Source organism: Erythrolamprus reginae, chromosome 1 (genome assembly GCF_031021105.1).
Source record: "Erythrolamprus reginae isolate rEryReg1 chromosome 1, rEryReg1.hap1, whole genome shotgun sequence".
In the NCBI taxonomy this organism is placed as follows: Eukaryota; Metazoa; Chordata; class Lepidosauria; order Squamata; family Dipsadidae; genus Erythrolamprus; species Erythrolamprus reginae.
The window spans coordinates 387,501,480-387,522,558 of NC_091950.1; the positions used below are offsets into that span (position 1 = coordinate 387,501,480).

The following is a 21,079-nucleotide window of genomic DNA, read 5'->3' on the forward strand; positions in this document are numbered from 1 at the left end:
GCGAGCGGGTGCTGGGGGGGCTTCGCCCTCCCGCCAGCAAGAGGGGGAAGACCCAGGGAAGCCGCCCAGCAGCTGATCTGCCCGGCGCCATCTACGCATGCGTGCCCATAGAAAAAAGGGCACGCATGCGCAGATGGTGTTTTGACTTCCGGGTTCAAAAATCGCAAATTACCCTGTTCGCAATGGTCGGGGACGCAATAACCGGGGGATCACTGTATTTCATTCATTCAGATCTAGGATGTGTTATTTGAGTGTTCCCTTCATTTTTTTTTGGAGCAGTATATTTTCTGCAAATATTAAGATACAATAAAAAATAGCATTTATGTGTAAGTGTGAAGCCCCTTTTCATCCCATTTCCCTTTCTTCAAGAGTGTATAATTTTATTATAATACCGTGTTTCCCCGATAGTAAGGCAGCGTCTTACTTTTTTTTAACCCCCAAAGGCCCCCCTATGTCTTACTATGGGGGTATGTCTGACATTGGAAAAAAAATTGAAAGGGTCCTTTTAGCGGCGCAGCAGCGAGGAGGCGAAGATTGGGGTTTCCCCTTTGCGTGGGCGGCGGGGAAGACCCAGGGAAGGGATAGCGGCGGTGGTTTGGATTAAGCGATCGTAATCCCCCAAAAGGATGAACTCCAGCATCGGAAGGCCGATGAACCGATGGCTACGAAATTAAGGCTTTTCTTTGAGAGAGAGAGAGAGAGAGTGGGGGATAGTCGTCGTCGGAGCGCTAAAGACCAGGGCAGAGAAAGCGCGAGCTGCATGCGGGAGAAGCGGAGGAGGAATCAGGCAAGCCGAATGGGAATCCCTCCCCTGCCCTCCCTCGCTCCATTCCCCGCCAGCAATTCCTCCGCAAACCCACCTCTACATCCTCGCTCTGCAAGTGCCGAGACAGGCGGACCACATTGCAAAGGGCTGCCTCTCCTGCCGCCGCTGCTATTGCTAATGCCCGGGGCTGTAAGCAAAACCCGGAACGGACTCACACAGAACAGGCTCCCATTCGGCTTGCCTGATTCCTCCTCCGCTTCTCCCGCATGCAGCTCGCGCTTTCTCTGCCCTGGTCTTTAGCGCTACGACGACGACTATCCCCCACTCTCTCTCTCTCTCTCTCTCTCAAAGAAAAGCCTTAATTTCATAGCCATCGGTTCATTGGCCTTCCGAGGCTGGAGTTCGTCCTTTTGGGGGATTACGATCGCTTAATCCAAACCACCGCCGCTATCCCCCCCTCGCGCGATTCCTTGCACCTTCTTCCCAATGTTATATCTGCGGTTCAGCCTCCTTCCCCGTCGAGAAAGCGTGTGCAGCGGGGAAGACCCAGGGCTCCCCCCCCCGCAATACCCCCGTGTTTCCCCGAAAGTAAGACATATGTCTTACTTTCGGGGTATGGCTTATATTAGCCAACCCCCCTGAAACCCCCCCATATGTCTTACAATCGGGGGGGTCTTACTATCGGGGAAACACGGTAGTTCTTGTTTGAATACAGCTGACAGTCAACTTCTAGGAACACGAGCAGGAGAATATGGATGGTCAAACATCTCTTCTGATGAAGGGCAGCATTTTATTTTTTCCATAGGAATGCACCCACAGTACTCTTAAGATCTTAATATACTCCCCTCAAAAAGACACCTTCCTTTGGAATTCATTGTTATATCATGAAAACAATGGTGCTTATTCAGCTTCCAAAAAGCTATTGAGTGTGCAGCCTCACTCTCTATTAATATTAAACAACGAGAAATATTTAAAATAAAAGTGCAAAAGCCAATTATAAACTATTGTAAAAAGGAGATAATTTCTACATCTTTGGGGATTATTTACATCATTGGGAGCATTTAGTTAATGTAACCACTAGATTCTCAGGCTGCAAATTGAATCTTCAGGACCCTTCCTAATCATGTATCTCAGTTATTCCGATAATCTGACCTTTCCTAATCATAGAGTCAGATAATCTTCTCTTCCTGCTACCCAGAAATGCTCAAGCTTCCAGTACAATAATTTCAATTAAGGCACTTAAGTACTGCAACATGCATACATTTTAAATATGTAGTTATTACAAAGAAAACACATGCCTTGTAATCCAAGTGTCCAACTCACCATCCCATTTTTCTTGTGATAATAGCTGAGTACTGGGAAACGTCCACCATGGCGGAAAGTGGCAATCTTGCATAAAGATTCATCATCAATTGCTTTAGGGATAGTGACAACAGGTGGGTAAGAAGGGCAGACTGAGAAATCTTTGTTGATGTAACTCAACCGCCATTCATTTGTCTAGGAAAGAATACTATTGCATATAAGAATCCATCAAGATCAAACTGACTTACTTTCTCTTTTTTCTTCATCATAAATTAATTTGGCTTCAGAATCACTTTGCAACTTTACAACATAAATCTTTATATGAACATCCATTCATATTTGAGCTAAAATTATCTTTGTACTGTATATTTAATTTAACCTATTCAAAGTCTTGAACATATCTTGAATTAAGAACCACATGAGAAATTCAGAAAGATGAGACTGTTGATTAATTTGATTTTTTAAACAAATAATCTTTTTGAGGTTTTTTGTTAAAAACAACATAGAAGAAAAAACATACAAACACATAAGACAAAAACAAACATAAACATAACTAATCACTTTTACAGCTTTTTCATAATATTCCCAAATATATTTATACTTTAAAATATTGCTATTTTCATGTGACATTTGCTATTATTTGTCCAGTTCGATCTTTAATGGATTGAGTGCCCTAAAAAGTTTTCCACATCTATTTCTTCCACTTAAATTACATATGAGTCTAATTATTTTCACAGGAAAAGAATGTAAGAACATTTATTATTTATTCACGGATGACCCTCATTCTATAAAAACATTTGAAGTTTTTAATTTAGTTTAATCACTTGTACCACTTGTTCCATGCTTCATAAAATTCTATATCTTTCTTCTCATGTATCTCCATTGTTGGTTTACACATCTCGGAACATTCTAAAATTTTTCTAACAACCACTGAGGATGTGGGGATGGTATCAGTTTTACAACTCTGAGGATAAGTGATCCTACCAGCAGTAGTTATATGGAGAATTATATAACGATCCTCTTTTTAAAGCTTTCCTCTGAAAATTCCCAGTAAAAACAGTTCCGGCTTCAAATCAATCACCTGTTGGGTAATTTCTTCCAAACAAGTTTTTATTTTGTTGCATTTCTGAGTTCTGTTATTGTTATTTTGTTGTTTAACCTGGCATTATCCTCCTCCAACACAATTGGCAATTTCCTTTCTTCCAAGTAATCCTTGATGTCTTCTTTAATCTCTCCTTTCTTATAAAATTTCACAAAAAACCTTTGGACAAATGGATTTTTTCTCTTCAGACCTACCGTGTTTCCCCGAAAGTAAGACAGTGTCTTACTTTCTTTTTACCCCCAAAAGCCCCACTACGTCTTACTTTCGGGGTATGTCTTACATTGGAAAAAAATTGAAAGGGTCGCGTTCCCGAAGGCATCTCCCCAGAGTCCAGAAGGGCAGCTGCGGGACAGGATCCTCGTGAGCCCTTTTCCAAGTTCAACCTCAGGGCTCCAAGCGGCGTGCACGTGTGGAGCCACAGACGTGTGTCGGGGAAGCGTGTGTCTGGAGGGGAGGAGCCGCTCTGCGCAGTTGGGCAGCCCCACCTGCCTGCCGGAAAGGAGGCGGGCGAAGGAGGGCGCAGCTCCGGCCGCTCGCCTCGGAGCTGGTCGGCCTCGCTGGCCGCTTGCAGCCGAGCCTCGGCAGGACTTGGTTGCTGGGACGAGCACCTTCGCTGCAAGCCACCGCCCGCTCGGCTCGCTTCGGACCAGCGCCGTCCTTCGCTTTGCCAAGCCAGGGAAGAGGCGGTGGCGCCGCGGCGATGTGAAGGCGAGGGGCGCGCGGGGAGCTTGGAAGCGACGTCATCGGGCTCCCCCCCGGCAATACCCCCGTGTTTCCCCGAAAGTAAGACATATGTCTTACTTTCGGGGTATGGCTTATATTAGCCGACTCCCCTGAAACCCCCGATACGTCTTACAATCGGGGGTGTCTTACTATCGGGGAAACAGGGTATATGTACTTTCCCATTCTCATCTAGTAGTTGGTTGATTAATCTCTCTGCCCTCTATTTTCTAAGTTTCTAAGCCAACTTCCTGGTTTATTTGCAAATTCAAAGTACAGTGAACCCTCGAGTTTCGCGTCCTCAAGGATCGCGAAAGGGCTATTTCGCTAGTTTGCAACCCGGAAGTAAACTCCACCATCTGCGCATGCGTGCCCTTCCACGCATGCGTAGATGGTGGAGTTTCCCCGCCGGGCAGGCTTCCCTGGGTCTTCCCCCTCTTGCCCCGGTAAGACCCCAGCGGCGGTGGGCTGGAGCGCGAGCTTGGGGCACCCTAGCTCCGCTTCCCAGCTGGGAAGCGGAGCCGGCAACAGCGTGGGCGGGCGGGCGGCGCGCGCGAGCTTGGGGCAGCCTAGCTCCGCTCCCCAGCTGGGAAGCGGATCTAGGGAGTCCCCACCGCGCGCGCGTTGCTGGGGAAAGCGCGCGCGCTTGGGAACATCCCAGCTTCGCTCCCCAGCTGGGAAGCGGATCTAGGGAGTCCCCACCGCGCGCGCGTGAGCTGGGATGTTCCCAAGCGTGCGCGCTTTCCCCAGCAACGCGCGCGCGGTGGGGACTCCCTAGATCCGCTTCCCAGCTGGGGAGCGAAGCTGGGATGTTCCCAAGCGCGCGCGCTTTCCCCAGCAACGCGCGCGCGGTGGGGACTCCCTAGATCCGCTTCCCAGCTGGGGAGCGAAGCTGGGATGTTCCCAAGCGCGCGCGCTTTCCCCAGCAACGCGCGCGGTGGGGACTCCCTAGATCCGCTTCCCAGCTGGGGAGCGAAGCTGGGATGTTCCCAAGCGCGCGCGCTTTCCCCAGCAACGCGCGCGCGGTGGGGACTCCCTAGATCCGCTTCCCAGCTGGGGAGCGGAGCTGGGATGTTCCCAAGCGAGCGGGCACCCAGGGAAGCCGTTGCGCGAGCAACGGGGTGGGCGGGCGAAGGGCGGGCGGCAGTAGAAGCAAAAACACCATCTGCGCACGCGCAGATGGTGTTTTTACTTCCGCACCGCTACTTCGCTAAAAATCGATCATCGCGTGGGGTCCTGGAACGGAACCCTCGCGATGATCGAGGGTTCACTGTACAGTTTTGTTTGGCTATCTTAATTTTTCGTGCCAATTCCTTTTGGTTTATCAGATTAATTTTATCCCCCTAGGCCGTTACAACTGTATACATGGTATGTTTGTATGTATGTTTGGTTTTTACATATTAAGGGGTTTTAATTTGCTTTTAGTATTGCATTTTATTGTATATTTTCATGATTGTTGTTAGCCGCCCTGAGTTTTCGGAGAGGGGCGGCATATAAATCCAATAAAACTTGAAACTTTATGTTTGGTTATAATTAAATCCTCCTTGGTTTTATTACCTTTTGGGTCGTTCTGTAAATTATTCTCTAATTTTGAGTTTTGTATATACTGTAATTAATTTTGTTTTTCTTTATTTCTTTGTTACGATTTGCTACAAATGCTATCGTTAATCTTTTAATATAAGCCTTTGTAGTATCCCACAAGTTTTGTGTTGTTGTTGTTGTTGTTGTTGTTGTTATTATTATTATTATTATTATTAATTAGATTTGTATTCCGCCCCTCTCCGAAGACTGGGAGCGGCTCAGTACAACAAAACAGTACAAATCCAATGATTAAAACAATTTATAACCCTTAACATAAAAACAATCATACATCTCATACAAACCATTCATAAAACGGAAACAGCCCAGGGGAATCAATGTGTTAAGTTTTGCTCCTTAGTATTCACCTTAAAGAAATATTTTAATTCTCTCTCAATCATTTGTAATATAGTTTTTTCTCCTACTATGCTTTGATCTAATGACCATCTCATTTTCTTTCTCTTGTCTTGTTCTTTCCATTTTATTATTAATAAGTTATAGTCCGCCCAAGCATTTAAACGTTTTTCTAGTTCTATTATTTCATTAATTAATTCAGGCCATGTTGATCCTAGACCAGGTTTGGTGTGGATGGGAGAAAAAAGTATAATGTTTACTCTCTGGATTTAAATAATGCCATCTGTCCCACAACTCAAATTCTCATCTAATTTCATCAAATGATCCTGGCAATTGTCGCCTCATCCTGTTCTTATTATTGCATTGTAATCTCCAATTATACAAATATTCCCCCATTGTAATTCTGTCATTTTTTTGTGTAATTTAGAATATAAGGTTTTCTGATTTATATTTGGAGCCTAGATTATCATAGGTAATATTTTCCTATATCCTGATATTATTTCAACTATTAAAATTCTACCATCTTCATCAGTGTATATCAACTTTGGGTTTAACAATTTTTTACTATACACTGCCACCCCCCTTTTTTTAACTGTTGATAGAGCCAAATATAGTTTCCCCAATTTTGAATATTCCAGAATCGCGCTTTGTTCTCTTTTAATGTGGACTTCCTAGAGACATGTGATATCTGAATTCTGTTTTGAAAATCTAAGTAGCATTTTCTTTCTTTTAATAGGGGAATTCAATGCATTTATGTTCATTCAAATCAAATGTATTTATCTTTCATCCCTTTTTTCACTTTGCAGTTTCTTTGGAGTCTCCTACTATACTCTGAGCTCTTGGTCTTGTAACTTCCCTTTCATATCCACCTATTGTCTTCCTCTTCCTTCTCTCCTGTACTATCAATTTATCTCTGAGCTTTGTTCCTCCAGGTTTCCTTTTTCTCCCTCATCTTTGCTATCTTGTTCTTCCTCACCTTTAATATACTGATCAAAGTCTCTAGCCTCGTCAATAGAGGTTATTCTAAATCTTTTTTCTGTCCTCAAGATCAACAGACTCTCAGGAATTAACCACCTGAATGTTATTTTTTGTCCTATCAGTTGTGAAAACAGACATCTTCTTTTGTCTCTTATTCTCTGAGGGATCTGTCTGGGAATGATTATTTCTTTCCCTTTGTAAGTAAGTAAGTTTTCCCTTGAATTATTGTAGAGTTGATCTCTTATAGGGTTTTTTTTCTAAACTAATATGTACCTCCCTGGGCAATTTATGCCTAAGGGCATAGTTAGTGTGAAGCCTGTAGAACTCATCTATCTCCTCTTACTCTAGCTATTATTTCTGCCATTGTTTCTGGGATATTGTTGTCCTTACGTTCTGGTACATTCTGGAACCTTAAGAAAAATGCTGCTTTCTCTATTTCCAGATGTGAAATGGAGAGTTGGACTTATATATGTATCTGGGGCATGGATGCTATTCCAGAGGGCAGGAGCTGCTACAGAAAAAACATGCTTCATCGGTTCCACAAGATGGCACTTGGGAGGGCATCCATTCTACCCAGATATACCAATAGAACAGAAACAACTGGATGGGGATTGTCTCTCAGATTAGTAGGCCCTGTGCCATGCAGGCATTTATAGATGTCTAGCACCTTGTTACATTTACCGGCCATCAATGCAACACCTGAGCTGTGTTTAAAACCATCCAAAACTTCCAACATCCCATTTTCCCCAAAAGTGGCTTCATTTCCTTTTCTAAACTGGGGTAATAAAATACAATTGTCATGCTCACATTAAGGGTGATGGCCAACCCATTAATCTTATTTTGGCACAACATGATGGCCTGATGCCCAGGACATTTAATGTGAGGTACATACCGTAGCAGCAATGCAAACCTAGAGACCAGAACTGCTATCTGTAATGCTATTGCAGCCATTTATAATATCTGATAGAAGAGAGGTTCTCATTCCACGCCAAATGCCCCTCAGTGATATGATTCATTTGGAAGTCCCTTCCCTTCTCCCCTCCAAGTTAATATTGTTTTATTTGTTTATTTTCTTTTATAAAACACAAGTAGAACATTGTACATCTGAATAAAGTAGTGTTATACAATAATAACTAAAGATTATTAACGCTCTGATGATATAGATAACATAAGCTTTTAAAGATTAAAAGAGGTTATGTCAATATTAACTATCATTTTTGAAACATTAATGTTGATAAGCATGAAGTTGCTTAAATGTTACATCTGCACTTGACTTAGCATTGTTAAACAGCTACAAAATGCTTAAATTATAATTTATATAGAAACATAGAAACATAGAAGTCTGACGGCAGAAAAAGACCTCATGGTCCATCTAGTCTGCCCTTATACTATTTTCTGTATTTTATCTTAGGATGGATATATGTTTATCCCAGGCATGTTTAAATTCAGTTACTGTAGATTGATCTACCACGTCTACTGGAAGTTTGTTCCAAGGATCTACTACTCTTTCAGTAAAATAATATTTTCTCATGTTGCTTTTGATCTTCCCCCAACTAACTTCAGATTGTGTCCCCTTGTTCTTGTGTTCACTTTCCTATTAAAAACACTTCCCCCCTGGACCTTATTTAACCCTTTAACATATTTAAATGTTTCGATCATGTCCCCCCTTTTCCTTCTGTCCTCCAGACTATACAGATTGAGTTCATTAAGTCTTTCCTGATACGTTTTATGCTTAAGACCTTCCACCATTCTTGTAGCCCGTCTTTGGACCCGTTCAATTTTGTCAATATCTTTTTGTAGGTAAGGTCTCCAGAATATAATAAAGGTATCTATTTTAAATTAAGTCTTCACTGCATTCTTACTGGTTGTTTATGCGTATTAGAAAACAGAAAAAAAAAGACTTCTGTTCCGACAGGCCTCAGACAAACAAGAACCAAGTTCTTCCTTTGTGGTTTCCATTTGAGTCCAGAGAACCAACCGAACCACAGGGACCTTTCTTAAGAAGCCATTGCTGCATCCCATCATACCAGACAATTTGGGTCAAGCATTTTAACTTCCCCTTCTGGGGAAAGTTGTTGTGAAGAAGATAGTTGCACAAGTTTCATCTATGTGAGGTAAACTCATCTATTGGGATGTTGGGTATAATAAGTATGCTTATTATGCCCCACTATACATGTCTGCCCCTGGAGAATTAAGCTATGCCTGGAGATTGTGATGGTTTGGATGGGTGAACAGGCTTCAGCTAAACCCTACCAAGACTGGCTTTGTGTTTGGAGGCCTACTGGTACTAGGACCATGACATCTTTGATGTTGAATGGGGGGCATTCAGACTTGGCATGCAATCTGGGGAGTTTCGTAGATTTAAAAGCAAGTGACTGTTGTGGATAGGAAAAACTAAGCACAGCTTTGTATTGTGCGTCAGTTGCATCCATTCCTGATTGCCAGGCTCTGATCAGATTGTCACTTCCACACTGAACTATTCATACCCTTGTTATTTTCAGATTGAACTATTACAATGCTATCATTGAAGAGTATCCAGAAGCAACAACCGGTTCAGAATGCAGTAATACTGGCAGTTTTGTGTGCTTCCCAAAGAAAATATACAGTGTTCCCTCTATTTTCGCGGGAGATGCGTTCCGAGACCACCCGTGAAAGTCGAATTTCCGCGAAGTAGAGATGCGGAAGTAAATGCACTATTTTTGGCTATGAACAGTGTCACAAGCCTTCCCTTAACACTTTAAACCCCTAAATTGCAATTTCCCATTCCCTTAGCAACCATTTCGATTATTGCTCACTATGTTTATTTATTAAAGTTTATTAAAAAATATATTTATTAAAGGCGGACAAAAGTTTGGCGATGACATATGACGTCATTGGGCAGGAAAAACCATGGTATAGGGGGAAAAAACCACAGTATTTTTTAATTAATATTTTTGAAAAACCGTGATATAGACTTTGTATTTGTAAATCGAGGGAACACTGTATATTATACCTTTGCTTTGTGAGCTGCCTTAGCTGCCAGTCTGCTTCCAGGTCCAATTCAAGATGATTGTTTTAAGCTTTAAAAGCTTTCCTAATATTAGTCTAAGTTATCTGGGGAACCCACCTCTCCCCAGTTACATCAACCTGTCCCATTAGATTTTGCAGAGAAAGTACGCTGCAAGTATCATCAGGTAGAGACATATATTTGATGGGATGGGCCTTGACATTCTTCCTCCTAGCCCCACTCATTATCATGCCAGAAGTCCTTTAAGACCTAATGATGTCACCAGCCCTCGGAGTCTTAGGATTCTTAGATGGCTCCACTGTGGTTGTATATTTTATCTTTTTTAAGTGTTTTTCATTTCTAACGATGATTGTAACTTTTTAGACCTTTTTTTATACCTTTGTTGTTTTTATTGATTATTGTACACCACCAAGAGTCACTTCTGCAAAATGAGTGGGAATATAAATGTGATTAAAAAATAAAAACAAAAACTTACAACTGAATTGAGAAGTTCAAATTCACTTTCAGGCAAGAATGAATGCCAACCATCTTCAATTACTTCAAACATGGGGCGATAAAAGAAAGGATACATGAGTGTGATGGAATCCAAGGTAGACAGTGCCTACAAGAAGGAGAAAATGCATAGTGTTACAATGTGCTAGTTGTCCATTTAGATGCTCTGAAGCAATAGATTTGGAAAGAGTAACGACTGAGAGTACAATGCTAGTTCCCCAGCGCCATCTTCCACATAATCTCTACAGAACAGAACCTGGGTTTTGTTTTTCTGGGTTTTTTTAATCTCTATAAATAACTTTACCTCAATGGAGCTAGCAATGTTCAAAGATTCCTCCATGCCAGGAATGTCAAGCTGGATAATTCGCAGGTCTTTGCATTTGATAATGATGGTGCCCAAGAAGCCGATAAAACTGCAGTGATATAAAAGCAAGAATACCAAAGAGTTAAGAATATAATCTGATGGCCTGTAGATACCTACATGGCCTTCAAATGAACAAAAGTTGAAGTCTACAGAACAAAAGTTGAAGTCTTGAGTCATTAAAACATTCAAGTGCTTCTAGTTAGAAAATATTAATGGGAGAATATGTCAATGAACAGGAGGTTATTTTAGAAATTAAGATTTCCAAACCTGTAGCAAACATTAAAAAGAATATAAGATCATGGGGATCTTGAGCAGAAAGACAAGGCAAAACCTTCCCTTTCCCTTGACCCCCCCTGCAAATGGTACTCAAGGGAATCCTGCCTGTCTCAACCACCATAGAGGCAGCACATGGACATCCGTTTCAATAACCACGGATACACTTGGCATCCACAAATCTGTCTAATCCTGCCTTGAAGCTATCAAAGCTGATAGCTGTCACAACCTCTTCTGGAAGTGAATTCCATAAACCAACGACCTTCTGGGTGAAGAAATATTTCCCTTTATTTGTCCTCGCTTTTTTACTTATAAGCTTTAGGGAGTGTCTCCTCGTCCTAGTATTATGTGATAGAGAAATGAATTTTTCTCTATCCAACTTTTCTATCCCATGCATGATTTTATACACTTCAATCAAGTCACCCTTAAAATGCCGTCTTTCAAGGCTGAAGAGACCAAGGCGTTGCAACCTGGTTTCATAACGGAGGTGCTCCATTTCCTTGATCATACTTGTTGCCATTTTTTGCACCTTTTCCAGTTCCATTATATCCTTCTTGAGGTGCGGTGACCAGAACTGTACACAGTACTCCAAGTGTGGCCTCAGCATCAATTTGTACAGAGGCAATACAACACTTACTGATTTATTTTCAATTCCCTTCCTAATCATGCCAAGCAACCAATCATGCCACTCATGCCTTCATCACCTCGAGGTTCGACTACTGTAACACTCTCTACATGGGGCTACCTTTGAAGAATGTTCGGAAACTTCAGATCGTGCGAAATGCAGCTACGAGAGCAATCATGGGCTTACCTAGGTATGCCCATGTTACACCAACACTCTGCAGTCTGCATTGTCTGCTGATCAGTTTCCGGTCACAATTCAAAGTGTTGTCACGACCTAGACCGCCTTCTGCCGCACGAATCCCAGCGACACTAGGTCCCACAGAGTTGGCCTTCTCCGGGTCCCGTCGACTAAACAATGTCGTCTGGCGGGACCCAGGGGAAGAGCCTTCTCTGTGGCGGCCCTGATCCTCTGGAACCAGCTCCCCCCGGAGATTAGCACTGCCCCCACCTTCCTTGCCTTTCGTAAACTTCTTAAAACCCACCTCTGCTGCCAGGCATGGGGGAACTGAGACATCTCTCCCGGGCCTATACAGATTATGCATGGTATGTTTGTATGTATGTTTCTTTTTTAATAAGGGGTTTTTAGTGACTTTTCATTATTAGATTTGTTATATATTGTACTATTACTGTTGTGAGCCGCCCCGAGTCGACGGAGAGGGGCGGCATACAAATCTAAATAATAATAATAATAATAATAATAATAATAACAACAACAACAACAACAACTATACTTGGCTACTGTATGCCTACAGTGACAGAGATCTCTGAAAGAAGCACTTTTTCTTTAAAGGGAGATGTGGGTGTCAGACATCCTCTGTTGTGGCACCTTCTCATTGGAGTGCTGTCCCTCTTAAATCAGGCTAGTTTCAACGCTATCAGCCATTTAGCATCAGTTAAATATACTTTGAAAGAGCAATAAAAACCATGGGCGGTCACCCAGCAATATGATAAAGAAATACCGGTTGGTTTAGTCTTAAATAGTTTTTTTTTTAAATTGAGACCGTTTTATAGGAATAAAAATGCAGGGGTTTAATTTTTCCCAATTCTAAAGAAATATTTGAGTCATAAATAATTCCAGATTGTTCTTCATCAGGACAACCTATCTTCATGGAAATAAACAGCTAATTATGCTCCCTTTTCATCAAGTCTGAATAACGCAAAGCATATCTTTGAATTGTAGCTGGGCTGCTCTACAAGGAGAGAGTCTGCTCTTGTTATTCTAAGAGTTATTCTTGATCAAGAAAACTACATAATATCAGGGCATCAAGGAGAAAAGAGAAGACAGGGCAGGTTAATTGTCCCATTTTAAGCTTGAATATAGCTCCAAATTGGTTGTCTTTTAGTGTTGAAGAAAGCAGTAGATAGACCTCAATTTGCAACCAGTTGCTTAGCAACTGAAGTTTTGATGGATCCCCCTTAAAAAGCTCCTTACAATCCGATTTCAAAATACGACAGCTGCATTCTTCTGCAGTCATGTGATTGCATTTCAGGTGCTTGGCAATCAGCTCACCTTTATGACTATTTGCAGCATCCCGCTGTCACACAACCAGCAGATTTGATAGGTTTTTTTTGCCAGTTCCCAGAGTTTACTTCTGGTTCCCAACAGAAAGTAGCCATTAATATAAAACGGATTTACTGAATGACTTCAACATTCATTTAACAATCATTGACAAAATATAATAAAATCAGGTCCAATCACATAGTGATCCACTTAACAACCAGGATATATGACTGTAATTCCCAGCTCAGTTACAGTCATAAGTCAGGAACTGCCAATAGTGTATGAAAAATTGACCACAAGAATAAAATCAGAGTTTTGTGGGTTATATCTCTCTACAAGCCCTCTAAAATAAAAGCAGTTTTGAAACTCATTAGTTAACAGCCTGTCCCTTGATTCCTTAGAACTGGAAAAGGTAAAATTCTCAGAGTCTAGATAACTGAGTTTGATGCTTTTCCCAAAATAAGATACATTCCATCCTTTAAAAAACAAAAATTGACATTTATTTCATAATTACCTATAACAGCTTTCCCTGATGTGGTACTCTCCAGATGTCTGGGAATTGAGAAATAGCAAGGTAATGCAACTGAGCTGACTTAATAAAAGATCTGGATGTATTTATGCAAGATAATTAAACTAGAACAGTGTTTTCAACAAGGTCAGTTTGATTTAAATCAAGTCGATTTAAATCACTAGTAAAAAGGCTTGATTTAAATCAATTATATTTCAATAATACTTTTTAAAGAGTAACAGTCATCTCTGTCCGGCAGTGGCTTCTCCTCTGACTCCTCGTTGACTCACCAACAGCCCTAATATTGCAGAGTATACAGCCTCATGCTACATAACTAAGCTCCATTTCATGCTGAATAAACTACATTATTAATGTATCTTAAATATAAAGCTATATTTAGATAGATTTTTACTACTCCAAAAGCATTTCATTAAAATAAATTTGATAAAAATCAAAATCTAATTTAAATTTTTAAAATTGATTTATTCTTTTAATCAATTTTTTTCCACCCTGGTTTTCCTTCCCTGATAAGGGAATTATACAGCTTGCTTAATAACTGGGGTGCTAGTATAACTATACTACACTGTAACTAATTCTGCTTACGGTATCTGGAGAACTATACAAATCAGCTAAAAAACAGTAAAATACAGTATGGGTATTTAATTTCAATGAAGAAACAGAAAACCATGGCACTCCTATCAAGCTAGGATTCAATTATATCTATTATATTTAATCCAGGCCATTCCTGCATCCAGCACCTGCAAAAAATTTTACCATGGAAGAGATGTTTGGTTTTTTGGGGACTATAGCTCCCTCCATGAGCTAAAATATCCTCACCGTTTTTCAATTGAATCAATGTTGGAATGCAAGAGCCAAAGTTCCTCGACATTGTCCTGCCGTCGCGAAGAGAAGATCAGGTGGTGTCCCGTTAAGCACAGGGTCCCCTCCACTGCTGGATAGAAGGGGCGGTGAAGGACTACATTGTCAGCTCTCGGTGTCTTGATAAGCTCAGCAAACTCCATAGCACCTCCAGATCCAGCACAATTGCCCTTTCAAGCAAGCCAATCCCAATCCAATGGCCAGGTGCAGTCTCAACTATTCCCGCAGCTTCCACCAGCAGTGGTAACTCTCAAGATAACAGTACTAGCTGAGAGTTAACCATCCGGCAGAGATCATCATAGCAAGATGTGAATTCTTTCTGGATGGGGGAAGAAAACAACACAGCAACCATGAATCATTCCTAGCTTTCACAAGGAAAGATTATTTAAAAGAAAATGAATGCTCAACAAAGAAGAGGCAGATATGGTAAAGCTTTAGGAAAGGATCAAATTATGACCTAAAAAGCCCCAGGGGCAGAAAAGTTGGGTAAGACTGGAGAGATGTCACAATCCAAGGAGGCCCTGAAGCATGATTCTGGATGTCACAATTGCAGTTTTTTTCTACTTGTAGGAAAGAGTCAGGTGTAAAGTAGATAAGGATATTTAAATGTAAGATAACAAGGAGGACCTTCAAGGCCTGTAAAAAAATCTGGAGACTTTTCCCATGCAGTATTTCAAGAAAAACCAACCCAATTTGTTAGGCTTGAATATTTAAGCCCAGAAGCAACTGAGCAGGGGAAGAATCTCAGCTCAGAATTACTGGAGAGAAAGTAAAGGGATTAGAACATTTTCATCTAAAAGCAAAGGGAAGTCATAACTTCCTATTCTTAAGAAAATGGAGTAACAAGAGGGGTGAGAAAAGGACACCAGCTTCTCTTTCTTAAAGAGAATCACAAGAAGCCATTACAGCACTACTCAGTGAATTATGCTCTACATGGGGCTACTCTTGAAGAGTGATCCAAGACTACAGTTGGTCCAGAATGCAGCTAAGCTTGTGGGTGCACCCAAATACACCCAATTCTTCACGAGCTGCATTGGCTTCCTATCAGTCTCCGGTCACAATTCAAGGTGTTGGTTATTACCTTTAAAGCCCTATGTGGCTCAGGGCCAGGGACCTTGGAAAGGGGCAGCATACAAATTTAATAAATTATTATTATTATTATTATTATTATTATTATTGTTGTTGTTGTTGTTGTTGTTGTTATTGTTATATTATTATTATCATCATCATCATCATCATCATCATCATCATCATCATCTTCTTCAAGACCGCCTTCTACCACATACTTCCCAAGTTAGATCCCACAGGGTTGGTCTTCTTCGGGGCCCATCAGCTAAACAGTGTCGGCTGGTGGATCGGTGGGGAAGAGCCTTCTCTGTGGTTGCCCTGACTCTCTAGAATCAGCTACCTCCTGAGATCCGCACTGCTCCCACCTTATTGGCCTTCTGGAAAGCCGTAAAGATCTGGCTTTTCCAACAGGCCTGGGGCCATTGACCTGGCGGGAAGAGGGGCTTACTGGTGAGGTCAGCCCATTAATGTATGGATGACTGCAATTATTTTAAATTAAAATGTTTTTATATTGATCCATGTATATTTTTGTTGTGAGCCACCCCGAGTCCCTAGGGCCTAGGGAGTTGGGTGACATAGAAATATATGTGTATATATTTCTGTGCATTTAATGAGAGGGGTGGCATACAAATCCAATTAATAAATAATAAATTAATACATACATACATACACACACACACACATATATATACAGACAGACATATACATATACATCTGTCTGTCTGTCCTGGCGTATTCAGGTCTTTTCCCATGTAGGATTGATAGAATCTTGGCGACGTTTTGACGAGGTCCCACTCGTCATCTTCAGGCTGGTGCTTTCGGCTTTGTGCTAGGGTGAGCTAGTTCACCCTAGCAGGAAGCCGAAAGCACCAGCCTGAAGATGATAAATGGGACCTCGTTGAAACGTCACCAAGATTCAATCATTCTTACACAGGAAAAGACCCGAATATGCCAAGACCTACATACCTATACCCATGAAAACCTATAAAAACAAATGTGTGTGTGTGTGTGTGCATACTGTATATGTATGTGTGTATACATGTGTGTGTGTGTGTGTGTATACATCACGTTTTTGCTGAATTTTTAAAATTAAGGGAGACTAGGATAGCGCTATTTCGGCCTTGTTCAGGCCTCATCAGCTAGCTATACCCTTACTGGGATTTGATCCTGGGGCTTCTGCCTTGTAAGGCAGAGGATTAATCTCTAGGCCACCAGATCTGATCCCTTCAGCTTTGTACCAGGGAGGGGCTATGTTTTTTCTGTTGGATCACCCTGGTATATTGAAGGAAGGTCACAGCTCCTTTTTTGCCTCTAGGTGTGTATACACACACACACATGTGTGTGTATATATGTGTAAAAGCAAAAACATGTGTGACACACACATATATATATATTGCTCAAAAAAATAAAGGGAACACTCAGATAACACATCCTAGATCTGAATGAATGAAATACAGTATTCTCATTGAATATTTCATTTGCACAACTATTCCATTTGCACAACAGCATGTGAAATTGATTGTCGATCAGCATTGCTTCCTAAGTGGACAGTTTAATTTCACAGAAGTTTGATTTACCTGAAGTTATGTTATGTTTTTTAAGTGTTCCCTTTATTTTTTTGAGCAGTGTATGTATGTGTGTATGTGTGTATATATATACACACACATACATACACACAAACACATGTTTGTTTGTTTGTTTGTTTGTTTGTTTGTTTGTTTTGCTTTGCTTTCGTAGATTTTCACGGGTATAGGTATGTATATACTGTACTGTATATGCATCTCTCTCTCACACGCACAGACACACATCACCAAATCAAGAAGAGGAAGGCAGGATTCCTAAGGGTGGGGAGGATTTTGTGGTGGCTGGAGATCTTTAACTTGCAAAGGGGCAGGCGGGGCGGGGGAGGGAGAGAGAAGCTTATCTGGTACCCACCTTTTGGACCCAGAGCGAGGCATCCGATCGCAGCGTGCTGGGAAGGGCGGGGAGGCGGCAGAGACTTCAAAAGAGACAGTTGGGCTCAGCTCGGGATAACGGAGGCAGTTCTTTTGTTTAAAAGAGTCAGTGGGCGACTACGGCGAAGGACTCCTCCTTCCGCGACCCCGCTCCCATCCTAGCGCAGCCTTTTCCTTCGCCCGTTTCCCGGTCTCCCCACCAACGCTCCCGCAGATTCTGCCGACAGGAAACGCTCCCAATCCGTACCCCGGATATGGAGGAGAAGGTGGGGCGGGGGAAAACAATCACACATGCACCACACCAGGTCGACCACGACGGAGAGGCGGGCCAAACCGTGCCCAAATCCAAACGCCTCGCCCACGTGACAACCTTCCTTGGCCAATCTGGCTTCTCCCGGGGAAAATCCTTTGCCAGCCGGTTCTTTGGCTTTTGCCCTTACCGGAAGCGTCATCTTCGGAAAACTGCCGGCTGGAAACGCGTTCCCAATATTCTTTGTTTTCCGTATTATTTCTTTCGACTTGCACAATCCCCGTCTATTCGTTTTTATAAAATAAAAACCCGAATCTGTATTCTTTTCCGCTTTGAACTCATCCACTTCAATATCACGATGTTTTCCCACGGCCAACAGCTATGGAAAACACGGCATGAAACATTACGGCTTCCCGATCTGGGCTGCACAAATCCAGACGATCATTAGATTGCATGAAGGACTGATCGGTTTTATTTTATTTTATCATTTTTTTTGCATCTTTTTGCTTCCATCTCGATAAAAACTCAAGTCCTGTAAAATTGAGAAGGGACAACTGTTCTAGAGCCCCAGTCCTATCTTAAGGAATTGTGAGAGTGGCTCCCCGTGCCACTTTCAGTCTCTTAAAATACGACTTCAGCAATAGAGCGATCAATGCCTGGAATGCGCTGCCTGATTCTGTGGTTTCTTCCCCAAACCCCAAAAACTTTAACCTTAGATTGTCTTCATTTGACATCTCCCCGTTTCTAAGAGGTCTTTAAGGGGCGTGCATAAGCGTACCACTGTGCCTACCGTCCCTGTCCTACTGTCCTATTGTCTTCTTTTATCGCTACTTTTTACTTATGTTTATACAAACTACTACTATCCTATATAGACTAGACTAGAATAGAATAGAATAGAATTTTATTGGCCAAGTGTGATTGGACACACAAGGAATATGCTCTCAGCATACATAAAAGAAAAAGATACATATGTCAAGAATCATGTGGTACAACACTTAATGATTGTCATAGGGGTCAAATAAGCAATAAAGAAACAATATTAATGATTAATTAAGGATTAAGGATCAATTAATCAATATTAATGAGTTTATATATTTGACAAATGAATGAATGAATACACAAATAAATACACAAACAAATAAATAAATAAAATAAAAGCCCTATGAATCTAGAAAGCATCAAGTTAGGGAAGGAGTTGGGTGGGGATTCATTTAGATTCAGACTCTTGCATTGTAGCTTAGTTTTGTTTTGTCTGCAAAACCATCAAATTAATAATAGATCAATGCTGATTTTTTGGAAAAAAAATATTTCTGGATAATTGTTATTTAGGCTTTGCTGTGACTAAGAAACACATATTTTCGGGTAAGTGCATAGGTGTTTGAGATTATTTGTGAAGGAAGTGTGCATGAAATAAAGTTCAAGAACATCTGGAGGGCATAGCTCAGGAAAGAAAAAGATTGAATAATCTCTTATTAGGATGTTAGATCTTTCTCTCTCGCTACTGACTCTAAGCTTGTCTCGCAGGAACTGGATCTCCACTCTAAAATTAGTTTCTGTCCACTCTCCATCAAATTTTGCTCAAGAAGAAAACTAAAGTGTAACAAAATTTTATGAAATAGCATCCCAATATAAAAATGTAAGTAGGCAAAATAAAGCAGCAGTAACACAAAACAAACCGGTCTGTTTTTTTAAAACCAATTCATCTCACAAAATGCTTCTGAGGATAAAAGTGGTTGAGGAGGAAAAAGCTTCCCAAAGTCTGGTTTTCAAGTCAATAATCCTCTGCTCCTTTTTTTACAGTAAGGAGTTTTCCCCCCTAAAAAAATTCAAGCAGCATTGTACAATAAGGAAAGAAAAAATAAGAAAACTGAATATTTAGTGTTAGATGGTACCAGGTATGACAGAAACAAGTTGGTAAAAGAGGCTTACTTTCAATAAACACTATACAAAGTTTTTGCAAAATGGCGATCTGACAGTCATCTGGATTTTTGTAGCCCACATTGAAAAGTCTTAATCCAAACTGGTTGGTTTTATATAGTGGGATTTTCTGGAAGCTTGTAACATTTCCTCACTGAAGATTAGGTCATTATTCGTGAAAATAACAGCTCCTTAGGCCATGTTACTGTTCTTTCTTTCTTTTTCCCCTGGCAAATTAGAATTAATGGATTTAGTGTAACTAATAAATATGGGATGAGAAGTACAGTACCTGAAAAAGCCACAATGCATGAAGGTAGCCAACTCTTACTATGTCATGTCAATCTGCTCTGTGCTAACGCTTGTTGCCATCTAGTGGTCAACATGTTTTTTGAGGGGGAGAATAACGTTTAGCAATCACGGTTGGGATTGGCAATTTGGTCCCTTGTGTGGTTATTATTTGAAACCGTGACTGTGCTTATGATTTTAATTCAGCTTTCCTTTGATTTACATACCTGTGAAAATTCTAAATGTGAGGAATGGCTGTAGTAGTTACTATTAGTGACTACTGCTAGTAGTTACTAAATGACACAATTGCTAATGATTCCTTGTACTGACAGGGTCATGCTGTGCTTAGCTTTTAGGGGGTCATTTATGATGTCTTGGATGCTGCCATCTACTATGATGTATTTGTATTTGCATAGTTACATGTGAAAAATACAAGAGATTTGAAACGATTGACCACACTTTAAACATTTGAAACACCTGTAAAGCTAAAAATCTGTAGATATTCTCGGTCATCCAGGTCCTGTTTCCCAAAGGTGTTTTTTATGAGGCAACTGGGCTGGGAATGGAAGGATTTAAATGCTTGGAGGTTCACCAGTGTCCTCAAAATCACCTGAGTAGTGCTCCTAGTTCCTGTAGTATGCAATGTATTCTCTGGAAATCCAGAAATTTTCTCTGGATTTCCAGAAATCCATTCCTACTCCCATCCATTGCAGACTACAGGAACCAGGAGCACTACTCAGGTAACCCTGAGGTCAGAGATAAACAGGCAGTCTTGAAGATAATAATAATAATAAATATTAATTTATTACAGTAGATTTGTATGCTGCCCCTTTCCGAGGACTCTTTCCGATCTCTGCCCCTGCTTCAACAACCCTCTAAAAGAATGCAAATGACCAGCTGTCTGCAAGGGATATAAATCCTTCCATTCCCCACCATCCTATCAGAGCTGAAAAAGCTTCCTGGATAAGAAGTGAAATGTCTTCAAAAGAAAAAAAAGTCCAGTTGCCTTCTGAAAAAGCACTTTTGGGGTTTAAAACACTTGAAATAAAATCAAAATACAATGCACTTTAAACAAATAAATTAACAGAGGCAGTGGCCTTAATATAGTCTTCCACTCTGACTAGCTGTAAATGTATTAGACTAGTGCTAGCTATCA

The 21,079-nt window shown here is 41.1% G+C and overlaps 1 protein-coding gene across 2 annotated transcripts in view; it reads right to left on the reverse strand.

Moving 5' to 3' along the window:
* The window catches only part of MTMR9 (myotubularin related protein 9), a 38,738-nt gene extending 20,871 nt beyond the window's left edge, over positions 1–17,867 (reverse strand). The window contains exons 1-6 of one of the 2 annotated variants that reach the window (XM_070734840.1): positions 17,452–17,696; positions 14,407–14,767; positions 13,576–13,613; positions 10,604–10,712; positions 10,283–10,408; positions 2,090–2,263 (exon numbers count right to left, since the gene is read on the reverse strand). In XM_070734840.1, coding sequence (XP_070590941.1) covers positions 2,090–2,263; positions 10,283–10,408; positions 10,604–10,639 — 336 coding nt within the window. In that variant the 5' untranslated portion in view covers positions 10,640–10,712; positions 13,576–13,613; positions 14,407–14,767; positions 17,452–17,696. Of the gene's footprint in view, positions 1–2,089; positions 2,264–10,282; positions 10,409–10,603; positions 10,713–13,575; positions 13,614–14,406; positions 14,768–17,451 lie in introns of both variants that reach the window. The other variant, XM_070734839.1, reaches the window with a different exon arrangement.
* Positions 17,868–21,079: the final 3,212 nt, after the last annotated feature.